Consider the following 13,654-nt stretch of genomic DNA (forward strand, 5'->3'; position numbering starts at 1 on the left):
CTCTGAAGGAACTCGTAAACATCCAGTCATGGGGGGGGCAAAAAGGGAGACAGAAATCAGGGACACCCTCTGCCCCCATGGTGAGCTAAAGTGCCTTCTGCTCATCCAGTGAGTTTTTTGGATTCAAGCCACTGTTCTAATCCCATGTTGAATGGCTTAAACATTTATCTATCTTCCCTAAAGTGAAAAAATAACCTAGGAAGATCCCAAGGCCCATCTAGTCCAACATTCTATTCTCACAGTGGCCAACTAGATGCCTATGGGAAGCCCACAAACAGGACCTGAATACAAAAATGCACTCCCCGTAGGCGATCCCAGCAACTAACATTCAGAGGCACCATGCCTCTGAGGTGAGAGAACAAGGTTAAATAATAACATTGAATACAACAACACATTCTGACAATTATTAAATCGGTAACTTACTGTCCAATCAAATTGTTTGGAGATGGCGTTTGTCCCCATTCATTCTGAAGCAGAATTTTATTGAAAAGTGTTTCAGCCATCATGACAAAAGGATGTGCAACATGGTCAAATTGATATTCCAGATTGGTTCTGTTTTGAATAAAATGTGGATTTTCATCTGCTTTTAGCTCCTTCAGCAAATCCCAAAACATAACTTTTTTAAAAACACTGGCATCAAATGTTTCTGGAGTTGCCTCATTTTGAACCAGAACTTTTTCCACTAGTTTCAAGCCACGTTTTGCATACTTAGCTTCTGTAAAATTCCATTTGGACACCATGCGCCAGACTTGAGAAAATGTATTCCATCCAGATAGGCTGGGAATACCTTCCTCAGTCATCTGTACAGCTTCATTCATGGGAGCATTTGGATGAACATTATCCAGCAGTAGCCTGAAGAACATTGACAAACTATGCCAATCAGCTAAACCGTCAGTGAAATTTTGTGAATAAGACTGTCTTTCATTGGCAAAGAAAAGAGGGGCAACATTTAAAAGATCATAACTGAATATATTATTTGTATCACTAAGAACTGGAATTGGGCAAGCTGGATTACTTGTGGGTAGCTCTTTAGAGATTGTTGCTAGAATCTTATAAATGTCCTGTATCCAAGGATGTCTAAAATTGAAAAGGATGTCCATTTTTGAAAGCACACTTGAAGAAAACTGTAGTGATTTGATGATGCATAACAATACACTTGAAAAATATTTGTTACTGTTTTTGTAAAGACTTGCTAATTCTGGAGTCTGCTCTAAGTTTCTTATTGAATACTGGAACAATTCAGTAAATGTTTGATTGGGCATTGTTCTGTTTTCAAAATCCCTGGAAGTGAAAAGTAGTTCACAATGGCTTTGTTTCAAGGACTCATGGAAGGTGGCGTTTTTAAACAAAGTCTGAAGTATTACATGAAATACATCTTGGGCACTGCAGTTATGTGGCTTTGCAAGTCTATGGCTCCCAATATCTAAGAAAAGACTCAGAGATGAATACAAGACATCCACTATCTTTGTTTCTGCTGAAGTACTAAATCTTAACAAAGACCCATTAAACTTTTGAAAGATAAAGTGTGAAAAACCATACACTGCAGCAATTTTTTCTTTATCAGTTTCTTCTTCCAATCTGGTGTCAGAAAGTATTTTTGTTCCTTGCCTCAATATGTCATATAGTCTCTGGATCGTTTCACTGCTGTCATAGGCCAATGGAGGCGCTGTTTCTAATTGGCTGATGTTAAATCGGTGTCCAATGCCTTCTTGAAACAACAGATTCCTGAGGACAGGACCAATTACTTCTGAGATGTTGCTGCTTTGCGAGTCTCCCTCAGCATATTTTTGCATAACATGGGATAAAAGTCTGGTCAGCTCCTCCAGTTCCACATTGAAATGAAGACCAGAACCATCATCCTGTGCAGAAACATTTGGGATATTTTGGATTCGCTGCATTATAACTGAAAGGTATATCATCAAGGGGTAGTTATGACTCATGATCATATTTTTTGTAATATTGTAGTTATTCTGAAGTACTAAGAGGTACTCCAAAACTTGTTTTGTGGTTGTAGATTTAAGCAGAAAATTTGAAAACTGTGATGGAATTTCATGTGTTGCATCAAAATCCTGCTGCACATCCTTGGGAAACAGCAGATTTGCCACAGACATCATCTCTTTGATAGCTCTCCATATTGTTGCTAATTTAACATTGGTGTCATTTAAAAACAACTGATTCCAAATAATTCCACTTAAATTTAATACCTCTTCAGTTTCTTCCCAGTGAGGATTAAGGTAGACAAGGCTTTGAGCAAGAACATCAATAGGTGGAGAGGAAGTATTAAAAACTTTTTCTAAATAAGGTTTGTAATCTGTGTCACTGAAGAATAATTTTGCTGAACCAAGTACCTCTTCTAAATAGAAAGCTTTCATCCCCCAAATTAAGGTCTCAAGGAGCCGATGTGTTTCTGTTTTATTGGGTGCTAATTCCATGCCAACAAGAATTAGAGCTTTTCTGGTCATTTCTAATAGTCGAACATACTGGTTAGCATTTGTCACATTCTGATTAGAGCTCAAAATATTTGCAACCTCCCTCGAGACCTTTGAGAAGTTCTTCCATTTTGGTTGGTTTGCAGCGTTCTTGCTCACTTCTAAGATTTTTGATCCATTTGCATTCTTCTGGGGCTCACTGTGGAACAAAATAAAAGATGCAAGTGATTGCAATGCACTGCCAGATACATTTTGTGCATAGGCTTCTGTTTCATTCAGCATAAAAGGACTCAAAATGTGCAAAGCAGAAGATTCATTTATAACAGCCATACCGCCAAACAATGGAGCTTGGCAGGTCAGATTACTTTGGGGAAATTGTTTCGAGATGGTTGTTAGACTTTCATGCAACTTTTCTATCCAGGGATTCTTGTAGTTATGGAAATTGTTCAGTTTGGAGAGAAACTCTGATGAAAATTGTAATGATTTAATGAGGCAGTGAAATTCATCTGAAAAGTATTGCCTTTTGTCTTTCTGAAGTGTATTAAAAGTTGGCATCAATTTTAAATTTCTTATTGCAAGCTGCCACAATTCAGTAAATGTATGATGTTGAGGTGTTTGGTTTTCCAAGTCCATGGAAGTAAAAAGGAAATGGCAGCTGCTTCCTCTTAAGGCCTTCTTTAGTGTGGCATTAGTGAACAACACTTCAACAGCAATGAGATGAACATCTTTGACAGTGCAGTTCTGCAGCCTTTCATTACCCTGATTATCTTCCCTTAGAAAAGGGGTCAATATTAAATACAAAAGGTCCAACATCTTTGCTTCTCTTGAAGAATTATGCCACATCTGAGTCATATACAACTCCTGCAAAAGTAACATGTGTGAAAAACTGAAGAGAGATTCAATTTTTTTTATACTAGATGCTTCTGTCAACCTAGGATCAGAAAGTATATCGACCCCTTCCTTGTATATTTGAAACAATCTCTGGATAGTTTCATTATTGGCATCTATTAGAGGATTGACAGTAATTAATTTACTAATATACTTTTCCTCTAGGTCTTCTAACACATGTAGAGTTTTCAGGATGACATCTAAAACCATTGAAACATTTGCCCCACTGATGCTTTCTTTACTATAATGTTCCAGTAAGTGGTTCACAAATTTGGTCAGTTGCTCAAGTTCCTTTTTCAAAGGAAAGCCTGAGCCATTGCGACGGACATATAGATTGTTGTGCAATATATCTAAAACCTGCCCATAGGCAATGATGTCTACATCACTCCATTTTGCAGACCTGAGTTTTTCAGTAATGCGCCAGTAATGATTTAATTCATTCCACAGAGATTCATTTATGGAATTTTGGGTTTTCTGCATCATATCAGTACAGAAGGAGATCAGTAAGTAATTGTGACTTGTGTTAACATTTGTGATAATATCAAAGATTTTCTGGAGTGTCAAGAGATTCTCAAGAAATCTGTCAATAGTAATAGGTTTAAGCAGAGAATTTGCAAACAATGATTGAACTTCTTGCACTGAAGTTAAGTATCTTCTAAGCTTTTCAGGCGTGTAAGAAAATTTGTGAGAAGATATCATTTTAATGGTATGCCATGTCTTTGTGGCCTTAATATTAGTCTTATTTAAAAATAGTAGATTCCAAATGCTTCTAGTTAAGTTGTGAACATTTTCAGTTTCTTTCAACCAGGCCATTATATCAAACAAGGTCAACCCACTGAAGCCATTTTGAAGTAGGAGAGATGTGAAGTTGTAGATCTGGTTGATTTCTTCCTTACTAAATGCATCTGTTAATTTACTGTCCCTGTCAGTCTCCATTTGCCACTGTAGGATTTCAGCCAAGTTCACTATACTGTTGTTCTCAGATTGCTTAAATAGGTTCTTCAGTTCAGTAATACTAAATTTCTCTGACAAATCTTTGAAAAGATGTAGCGACTTCTTAATAGTTTCCAGATCTTTTGAAAGATGGCCCATTTTGAAGTATTCACCAGCAAAATCTGGAGATATTTTTCTGAAATAAAAAAAATGCAGCAATGCAAATTCAATGGAAATTAAACGTGCCATAATGAATAGGCTTTTTGCCATAATAAATGTATTGTTCTTTAATATTCTACATAACAATGTGCTGTTTTTGCTGGAAGAATGAAATGTTCTCCCACTGATTTGTGAATGATGCCACAGTTCTAGGTTTACTTATAACAGCCCATTATTGTTAATTTAAAAAAAGAAGAAAAAGCTTCTGCTCTCCTCCTCACTGTTGCACTGAAGGAGTAGAGGGGTGGAATGCATGAGCTCAAGACTCATGCATGTAACATTAAACCATAGTTTCGTGTTATATTTGAGCCCAGCCATCATGTCATGGATTTTTGTTGTCATGGTTGAAATCCTATATAGTTATCTGGGAATAAGCTCCACTGAACACAATAGGGCTTTCTTCCAACTTAATAATGCATAGGGTTGTTTTGGTAAAATTGCATAAATACTACTTTCATGCATGCATTTTTCACTAAAAGTCACAATACATCATCGGTTTAGTAGGCTAACTTTGCCTAACCAATTCAACAGATGCTGGCTAAACACTCACAGGATCTTGTGACAGCAATACAGTTTTTGCAAATTTCCCTTTCCATTATCCTCCAGAATAAATTTTTACATTAGCAGAATCCCAAATTTCACCCGATAAAGAATCTTGGCTCTTACTATAATCTTACCTCAAGATGTCTTTCAAAAAAGGGAACAGCAAGAGAAATACAGGGTGAGTGTACCATTGAGCATCAAATAGCTATGGATCCTATAAACAGCTATTTTAGGAAAACAAAATGGTAGCCAACAGGAGGCAGCCACCCTATTGCCAGCGTAGTAACAAATGGGGATAAATGGGATCAAGGCTGGCGCCAGGCACGCCAGAGCCCTTGGGCACCAGCTTGCCCCAGGCTCTGGCACCTCCCCACCCACCCCACCCACCTTTCCCTTGAAGTGAATGCTGGCCACGCTGTGCATGCATACTGGCCATCAGCCAAGATGGCAGCAGGCGCATCAGCCCCTTAGGGAAGTCTCAGCTGTCATCTTGGTTGATGGCAGGCAGGCGCCCACAGCACAACCAGCATTTACTTCAAGGGAGAGGTAGGTGGGGCATGTAGGTGGGTGTCGCAGGCCTGCGCGGTAGTAGGAGGGTGGAAGCTCCCTTTCTGTGATACGCGGCAAAGTCAGGAGCCGACACTGCCGTGGATCACAGAAGGGAGTGCTACCTACCCACCCTAAGGAGGCTCCCTTCACGGGGCCTTCAGGCCCCAGGGGCCCTCATCCAGGGCCCAATCTGGCCGCCCTCAGGCACCAGCCCTGAATGGGATAATGAAAATGATTCTTATGAAGTTTATAAATTCACTATGAACTTATTATGTGTTTCCCTCCCAATGCTACTTCCACATGACAATAATTACTGTCCATTGGGGCACTGTTTTTATTTATTTGCAAAAATTTCTGTACCAACAAGAACAGCATAAAATCAAAAATAAAATTGCATTCATACAACAGGTACTATGGATGAAGTCCAGGTACAGAGCCTAGACCTTCAAATAAATCATCCTACTACTGAAGACCCTAAACATCATGCTTTCTTTTTATAACACCTCCCTTTATAACTATCAGTGGAAGCTACCACTTCATCACTGTCAATTAAATACCCGGCACAGCTATTTTCAGTGTATAGCTTGCCTTTTCTTTTACCTGCTTGTATTCTGAAGGACAGCAACCATATCCTTCAAACTGATGACACCTTGAGTGATGTCTGGGGCCATCAGGAGGATGCGCCATACAGAAGTTTCATTCTGCACTTGGGAGATGAGTGATAAGAATGAAACGGTTTCCTTGACAAAAGCCACCTGGGCCTGAGGATCTTGCTGCAACTTAAAACCAAAAAGGAAACTTTTAAAAGAAACATTAAAGAGAAAGAAATGGATTTAGAAATTTCTCCCTTGCTATATCATACCCATAAAACATGTGAAGTGTCCATCTAATCAAAGAAAGATGTCTCCATTTCACCACCAAATTATTAATAAAAATTCTCCCTTTCTTGCTTGCTCTTCTTTATGCCTAGAACTTCCTCCCAGAACTCCTATGTGATGCTGACCGTCTTCCTACCTTCAAGTCACTCATTAAAAAAGCCCTTTCTGAGTAAACTTAGTTGCTTAAGTTCCTATCTTCATAGTTTGGAAGATGTCATTTGATAATATACTGGTTTAGTTAGGAAAAATGTTATTTATTGAGCTAGTGGAGCATCTGTGCTCTGAAGATATACATTGAATGGCTCCTCTGTCACAATATCCAGTCACAGTGAGTCCTATTGGCTATCTTTTATGGAATCAATCCATCTCTTGTTTGGCCTTTCTCTTTTTCTACTCCCTTCCAATTTTCCCAGCATTATTGTCTGTTCTAGTGAATCATGTCTTCTCATTATGTGTCCAAAGTACGATAACTTCAGTTTCATCATGTTAGCTTCTAATGATAGTTCTGGTTTAATTTGTTCAAATACCCAATTATTTGTCTTGTTTGCGGTCCATGGTATCTGCAAAGCTCTCCTCCAACACCACATTTCAAATGAGTTGATTTTTCTCTTATCTGCTTTTTTCACTGTGCAACTTTCACATCCATACATACAGATCGGGAATACCATAGTCTGAATGATCCTGACTTTAGTGTTCAGTGATACATCTTTGCATTTGAGGACCTTTTCTAGTTCTCTCATAGCTGCCTTCCCCAGTCCTAGCCTTCTTCTAATGTCTTGACTATTGTCTCCAGTTTGGTAAATAACTGTGCCAAGGTATTGATAACCCTTGACAAGTTCAATGTCCTCATTTTCAACTTTAAAGTTACATAAATCTTCTGTTCTCATTACTGTAGTCTTCTTGATGTTCAGCTGTAGTCCTGCTTTTGTGCTTTCCTCTTTAACTTTCATCAGCATTCATTTCAAATCATTACTGGTTTCTGCTAGTAGTATGGTATCGTCTGCATATCTTGAATTATTGATATTTCTCCCTTCAATTTTCACACCTCCTTCATTTTGGTCCAATCTCGCTTTCCATATTATAAGTTCTGCCTATAGATTAAACAAATAGGGTGATAAAATACACCCCCTTCAGTGTATTGCTTCCTTTTATTTCATCTCAGTCAGTCAGTGTGTTCCCCTGTTGATTATTGAACATCCCTACTCTTGGTTTAAATTTCACTTTAATTTCTCTAATATTTTGGAATAGGCTCTTGTTCTACTTTTTTTGTTGTCTTCTTCTATTTCTATACAATAACTATTGTAATAGTTATCTTTGTCTCTACATACTAGTAGCTGTGTTATTGCATTTAGGGTTCTGACCGTGTTTTTATCTCCTATAAAGGTGGGTATGGAAATCCCAATTGTTAGAGAAAAGGAAGAATGTGGTTAGAGGAGGTTGAAGTTTTTCTGCACCTGCTTCTGACCTTCCCACAGTCTAGGGCAGCCCTTCCCACCCAGTGTGCCTCCAGATGTTATTGGACCACAACTCCCATCTTTTCTGACCATTGGCAATGCTGGCTGAGGCTGATGGGAGTTGTGGTCCAACAACATCTGGAGGCACACTGGTTGGGAAGGGCTGGTCTAGGGATATGAAACCCACGGCCCTCAAGATGTTGTTGGCCTCCAATTCCCATAAGATCCAGACAGCTTTTTTTAAGATGTTTTAAGAGTTTTTAGTGTTTTTGTTTGCCACCCTGGGCTCCTTCCAGGAGGGGTGAGATACAAATTTAATAAATAAATAAATTGTAATCTAACAAATTTGCAAGGTTACAGGTTCCCCTGCAACATGAGTTTTCACAAAAGCTTTTCTTGCACTTCCTGTATCAAATTTCAGCTAAGAAAAATATTCCTGATACAGTCTATGTAAGCCACATGAAGGAGAAGGTTTAGCACTGCCTGCCCATGCAATCCTTTTCCTGTTAAATGTAGACCCCCCTCCAACCCCCTCTTTATACATGACCGAGCAAATTCAGATTTAAACATCCATATCTGCTACTGTCATGTCAAGTTTTGTCCACAATTTAACAAATACTGCAAGCATTTTCCATCTTCAGTCACCAGCCTTGACCAAGGAGAAGTCAGCCAGCCTGCTTTCCAGTTAATCAGAGATAACACCCACTCTTCCACCCCTGATTCTTCTTGTCCGCATTTATTGGATGAGTTTCAGTTGGTGCAGCTTGAGGAAGTTGACAAGATGCTTGGACTGGTGCGTGCAACCACATCGGTACTAGACCCTTGCCCCTCTTGGCTAGTTAAAGCTGGCCGGGCTGGAACTGCCGGCTGGGCCAAGGAAGTGATCAATGTCTCCTTAAGTGAGGGAGTTGTCCCTCGCTGTCTTAAGGAGGCTGTAGTGAGACCTCTGTTGAAGAGGTTGTCCTTGGACCCAGGAACAACTATCGACCGGTAGCGAATGTTCCATTTCTGGGCAAGGTCTTGGAACGCGTGGTTGCCAGCCAGCTCCAGGCGCTCTTGGATGAAACCGATTATCTAGATCCGTTTCAATCCAGTTTTAGGCCCGGTTTTGGCACAGCCTTGGTCGCCCTGTATGATGACCTGTGTCGGGAGAGAGACAGGGGGAGTGTGACTCTGTTGATTCTCCTTGATCTCTCAGTGGCTTTTGATACCATCGACCATGGTATCCTTCTGGAGAGACTCGCGGAGTTGGGAGTTGGGGGTACTGCTTGGCAGTGGCTTCGCTCCTACTTGGCGGATCGTCTCCAGAAGGTAGTGCTTGGGGAGCATTGCTCGATACCCTGGACTCTCCATTGTGGAGTCCCACAGGGATCGGTTCTGTCCCCCATGCTTTTCAACATCTACATGAAGCCTCTGGGTATGGTCATCCGGAGTTTTGGAGTGCGCTGCCACCAGTACGCTGATGACACGCAGCTCTACTACTCCTTTTCATCTTCCTCAGGTGAGGCTGTTGATGTGCTGAACCGTTGCCTAGCCGCGATAATGGACTGGATGGGAGCTAATAAACTGAAACTCAATCCAGATAAGACTGAGACGCTGTTGGTGAGTGCCTTTTCCGCACAGATGGAGGATGTTCATCCTGTTCTAGATGGGGTTACACTCCCCCTGAAGGAACAGGTTCGTAGTTTGGGGGTTCTTTTCGATCCTTCCTTGTCACTCGAGGCTCAGGTAGCCTCGGTGGCTCGGAATGCGTTCTACCATCTTCGTCTGGTAGCCCAACTACGCCCCTATCTTGGCGGTGATGACCTCGCCTCAGTTGTTCATGCTCTAGTGACCTCTAGATTGGACTACTGTAATGCACTCTACGTGGGGCTGCCCTTGAAGACAGTTCAGAAGCTGCAGCTAGTGCAAAACGCAGCAGCCAGATTACTGACAAGGACCAGTCGGTCCTCACATATTACACCTGTTCTGGCCCGTTTGCACTGGCTGCCAATTTGTTTCCGGGCCAGATTCAAGGTGCTGGTACTGACCTACAAAGCCCTACACGGTGTGGGCCCGCAATACCTGATGGAACGCCTCTCCCGCTATGAACCTACCCGTGCACTTCGTTCGACATCTAAGGCCCTCCTCCGAGTACCGAGTCATCGAGAAGCTCAGAGGGTAATGACAAGATCCAGGGCCTTTTCTGTGGTGGCCCCCGAATTGTGGAACAGTCTCCCCGAGGAGGTACGCCTGGCGCCTACGCTGTTATCCTTTCGGCGCCAGGCTAAAACCTTCCTATTCTCCCAGGCATTTTAAATGCATTTTAAATACATTTTAAATATATTTAATATATTTTTAAGTATTTTGATGTGTTAATTGCTTTAGTTGTTTTGATATTGTTTAGTGCACTTGTATTTTATATTGTATTTTTATATGTTGTACACCGCCCAGGGAACCACTGGTTATGGGCGGTTTAAAAATGAAACTAAATAAATAAATAAAATAAAAATTGCCATTCATTTCCAGCTATTGGAGCTCATGAAGCACAAAATTGCCAGCTACTGTAATGTGGGTACAGGGTGATTGGCTACAATGTAAAAAGCCACATTGATAAAGAAAGAGGGGGAAGCTTTCTTCTAAGCATTTGGATTAAGGCTATTATTTAGCAGTCCTTTTACTAAAGACAAAAAGAGCTGAATACTCACTGTAGGAATCTGACTTTTGAATTCCTGAAACAATGACTCCATTAGGGAAAAGTTAGTGAAGCAAAATGTCTGATAGATGTTTGTTCCAAATATTTCCTTAAGAAGATTCTGCGAAGATGCATTGGCTGCCATGACCTCACAGATAGCAGCTTTAAGGTTTGCACCAGAAGATTTGTGCATCTGCATCTATAAACAAAATTCAGTATAAGAACTGGTTATTTTGATGTGTGATTAGATTCATATTAGCACGAATGGTTTGATCAAATATTTTGAAGAGCTAGGACTGTTGGTGCAAACATTTGAAAATCACAGTCACAATCATACCATCCCACAAGGCCAGGGCATCAGAAGAAACCTAAAAAGCCTAAACTGCCAATATCACCGCCTCAGCCTCTATGGTAGGGCCCACCTCCCACACTTCCTTATTTAGTCATATGCAGCATTCCTGTCCCACCATCTCAGCCTACAATTGGCCATGCACCTCAGCACATGTGCAGTTCAGGGACACACACGTCCCTCTTACACTTTGTGTATGAAGCTGCTATTAGCACACAAGCAATCCAGGCTCTTTTCAGAATGGCCACAGTTTCAGCAAAAAGCTTAAACAAAAAATAATTATAATGCTTTGAGGTTCTAATTATTATACAGTATTAAGATAAGTAAATTTCTCACAGATAATCAGTGGCATCTTTGCAAGGCTACTGTGACAAATTTAAACTGCTCTGCCTCAAAGCTATTTCACCCATTTCACAGTAAACAGACCTGGATTTCTAACTAAGTGTATGCTCAATGGGAACCCCCACCCACTCAATATTTGTTTGAAAAGACTTCTTTGTGCTGCTTAGGAGCTTTATTCCAGAGCAAACCAAACAGCAACAGCTGCTGCCTGCTACCACTTCACTGCAGAGGATGGATCCAGCTTGAAAGACTGGAACAGGAAGATGAGGGCTTAGCACGGGACCCTAAGCTCTGCTAGCTCTTTGCAGCAGAATATAGGGGTAAGCAACATGCTAGAGGTGCATACTACTAAAATAGTGGGTGCTTTGCTCCTGTCTTGCTCCTGCTGCAGTCACACCAGGGAGGAAACAAGCCACAATCTTGTTGTCATTTTGTGTGAACCAGAGTTCATGGTTCATTCCAAACAAATCACTATCGAAAAGCCAAAGTTTGTTCTTTCTGATGCAGCAGCAGTAGGAGTAGTGGAGAATTGAAGTTTATTTTAACTATGGTTTAATGTTAAGTGTGAAACAGGCCATATTCTAATCACATCGTCTAATCACAATAAACTACGCTTCCATTGTTGAAACATCTGTTTGTACAAAACCTCTATTGGACAATATGAAATAAGATCTGTTGCTATTTGAACAAAATAAGACAGCAATTTTGGAAGCTAAAATAAAATTTGCATTTTCTTATTACAACACACACACACACTGATATTATGTTACCTTACAAAGTGGTGTTATTAAAGTGAATGTAGAAATTACCTCTCCCAGACTGAGAATCTTGTTGAGCAAGTGAATTCTGGCATGGCTGGCTGATGAAATATTTTCAACAATGCTTTTCAGATTGGCTGCTGAATCAGTTAACTCTGCAATGATTTAAAAAATGTACATGTTTCAAATGGTGATTGTGTCCAAGCATGTGAGCTTATGAATCTTATAATGTAAGCTAAACAATGCCTTCTTTTAGCATGGATATATGTAGCTGTCATAATCCATCACTCCTAGAAGGGGATATGGCAGTTTGTTATGCAAAACCGGTAGTAGCCACGGTATATTGAGTGATGGGGGTGGGGATTCACGTCCTTGCCTTTAAACAGTGAAAGTGATGGTTATCACTGTCAACATGATGCAAGAATACAATTGCTAAGTGGACAGTTGTCCCCTGCTGATGTCGGCAGCCTGCCCCAAGGACAACTATCCAGTCAACAACTGCACATTTCCTGCCCAACACTTCAAAGTAAGGGTAGGAATTCCCCTACCACCACACACACACACTGATGTTCACACTGCAGCCACCTGCAGTTTTTCTAAATGAACAATCTCATGAGCCATCATTGCTTGCAAATGTTCCCACAAACATTCTGAACCAGAAAAACAGGCACCAATTTTCTTTTTACTAACATTTTTATGGGTACATTTTCACCCCATGTGCTACTTTAATAAGTAGCTGTAGCCATCAAATAATAAACAAGTACCTCTCACCTCATAGGTGATATTTCTCCATTTTAAAAATTAAGATGAAAACTCACTGTTGGCAGTACAAAACACAAGTTGCTAGTTGTTTACAAGGTATGTGGTATTCAGTAACCCATGTTGCATCAACAAAAAAGAGGGCAAAAGAGGATACAAATTTTGCATACAATTTGCATATAGCTATTTATATGGATAGCTGCAATTTTAAGGATAATTATGATAATTAAAATAGAAATACAATAGATCTCACCAAAGTGGTGAAGACACCAGTTGACTCGCATGCCTGCTCAGTCTGCTGACCTTGTTTTGCTAACTCTAGTTGGGGAACTTCAAGCAGCCTGCTCTCCCTTTTTATGAGTCCTTATATTTACCCCAGACTTGGGCTGGACAGCCCTCAAATAGAGGACACTATTGAACAGAGGACTATGACAGCCCTTCAAAATAGATGACTGTCCTCTGTAAAGTAGGACACATGGCCACCCTATCCTCTTAAGGGGTTTGGGAATTCAAATATCCCAAACAAAACTTAAGAATAATGGTCTGATAATAATGTGTTTTTTCAACTAAACAGAGTCCAGAAAAAGCAGGTCTAGAGCAGAGCAGGGCATGGAGTAAGCAAGCAACTAGAATAAAGGTTCAGTGAGAATCTGGAGCTCTAGCAAACCACTTCTTTGTTCAGGAAAGGTAAGGCACCTACAGTGGGAAGTATTTATGAGGATTTTGCAAACTGAGGAACCAGTCAGGAGGGCATAATCACCAGAAAGTTCTTCATAGATTTCATTGAAATGAATGTGAGCAGCATACTAATGTGGCCTGCATCACAATTCCTATCCACTCTAATGGGTTTTCTTCTTCAGTAGAACTTCCTTTGTACCT

At 40.5% G+C, this 13,654-nt stretch overlaps 1 protein-coding gene across 2 annotated transcripts in view; it reads right to left on the minus strand.

The window, feature by feature from the left end:
• ABCA12 (ATP binding cassette subfamily A member 12) overlaps positions 1 to 13,654 on the minus strand; it is a 176,381-nt gene that overhangs the window by 124,716 nt on the left and 38,011 nt on the right. The window contains exons 5-8 of one of the 2 annotated variants that reach the window (XM_061607702.1): positions 12,068 to 12,171; positions 10,581 to 10,766; positions 6,162 to 6,340; positions 424 to 4,446 (exon numbers count right to left, since the gene is read on the minus strand). In XM_061607702.1, coding sequence (XP_061463686.1) covers positions 424 to 4,446; positions 6,162 to 6,340; positions 10,581 to 10,766; positions 12,068 to 12,171 — 4,492 coding nt within the window. Of the gene's footprint in view, positions 1 to 423; positions 4,447 to 6,161; positions 6,341 to 6,966; positions 7,369 to 10,580; positions 10,767 to 12,067; positions 12,172 to 13,654 lie in introns of those variants that run through there. The other variant, XM_061607703.1, reaches the window with a different exon arrangement.

This window comes from Rhineura floridana, chromosome 2 (genome assembly GCF_030035675.1).
Source record: "Rhineura floridana isolate rRhiFlo1 chromosome 2, rRhiFlo1.hap2, whole genome shotgun sequence".
Lineage (NCBI taxonomy): Eukaryota > Metazoa > Chordata > Lepidosauria > Squamata > Rhineuridae > Rhineura > Rhineura floridana.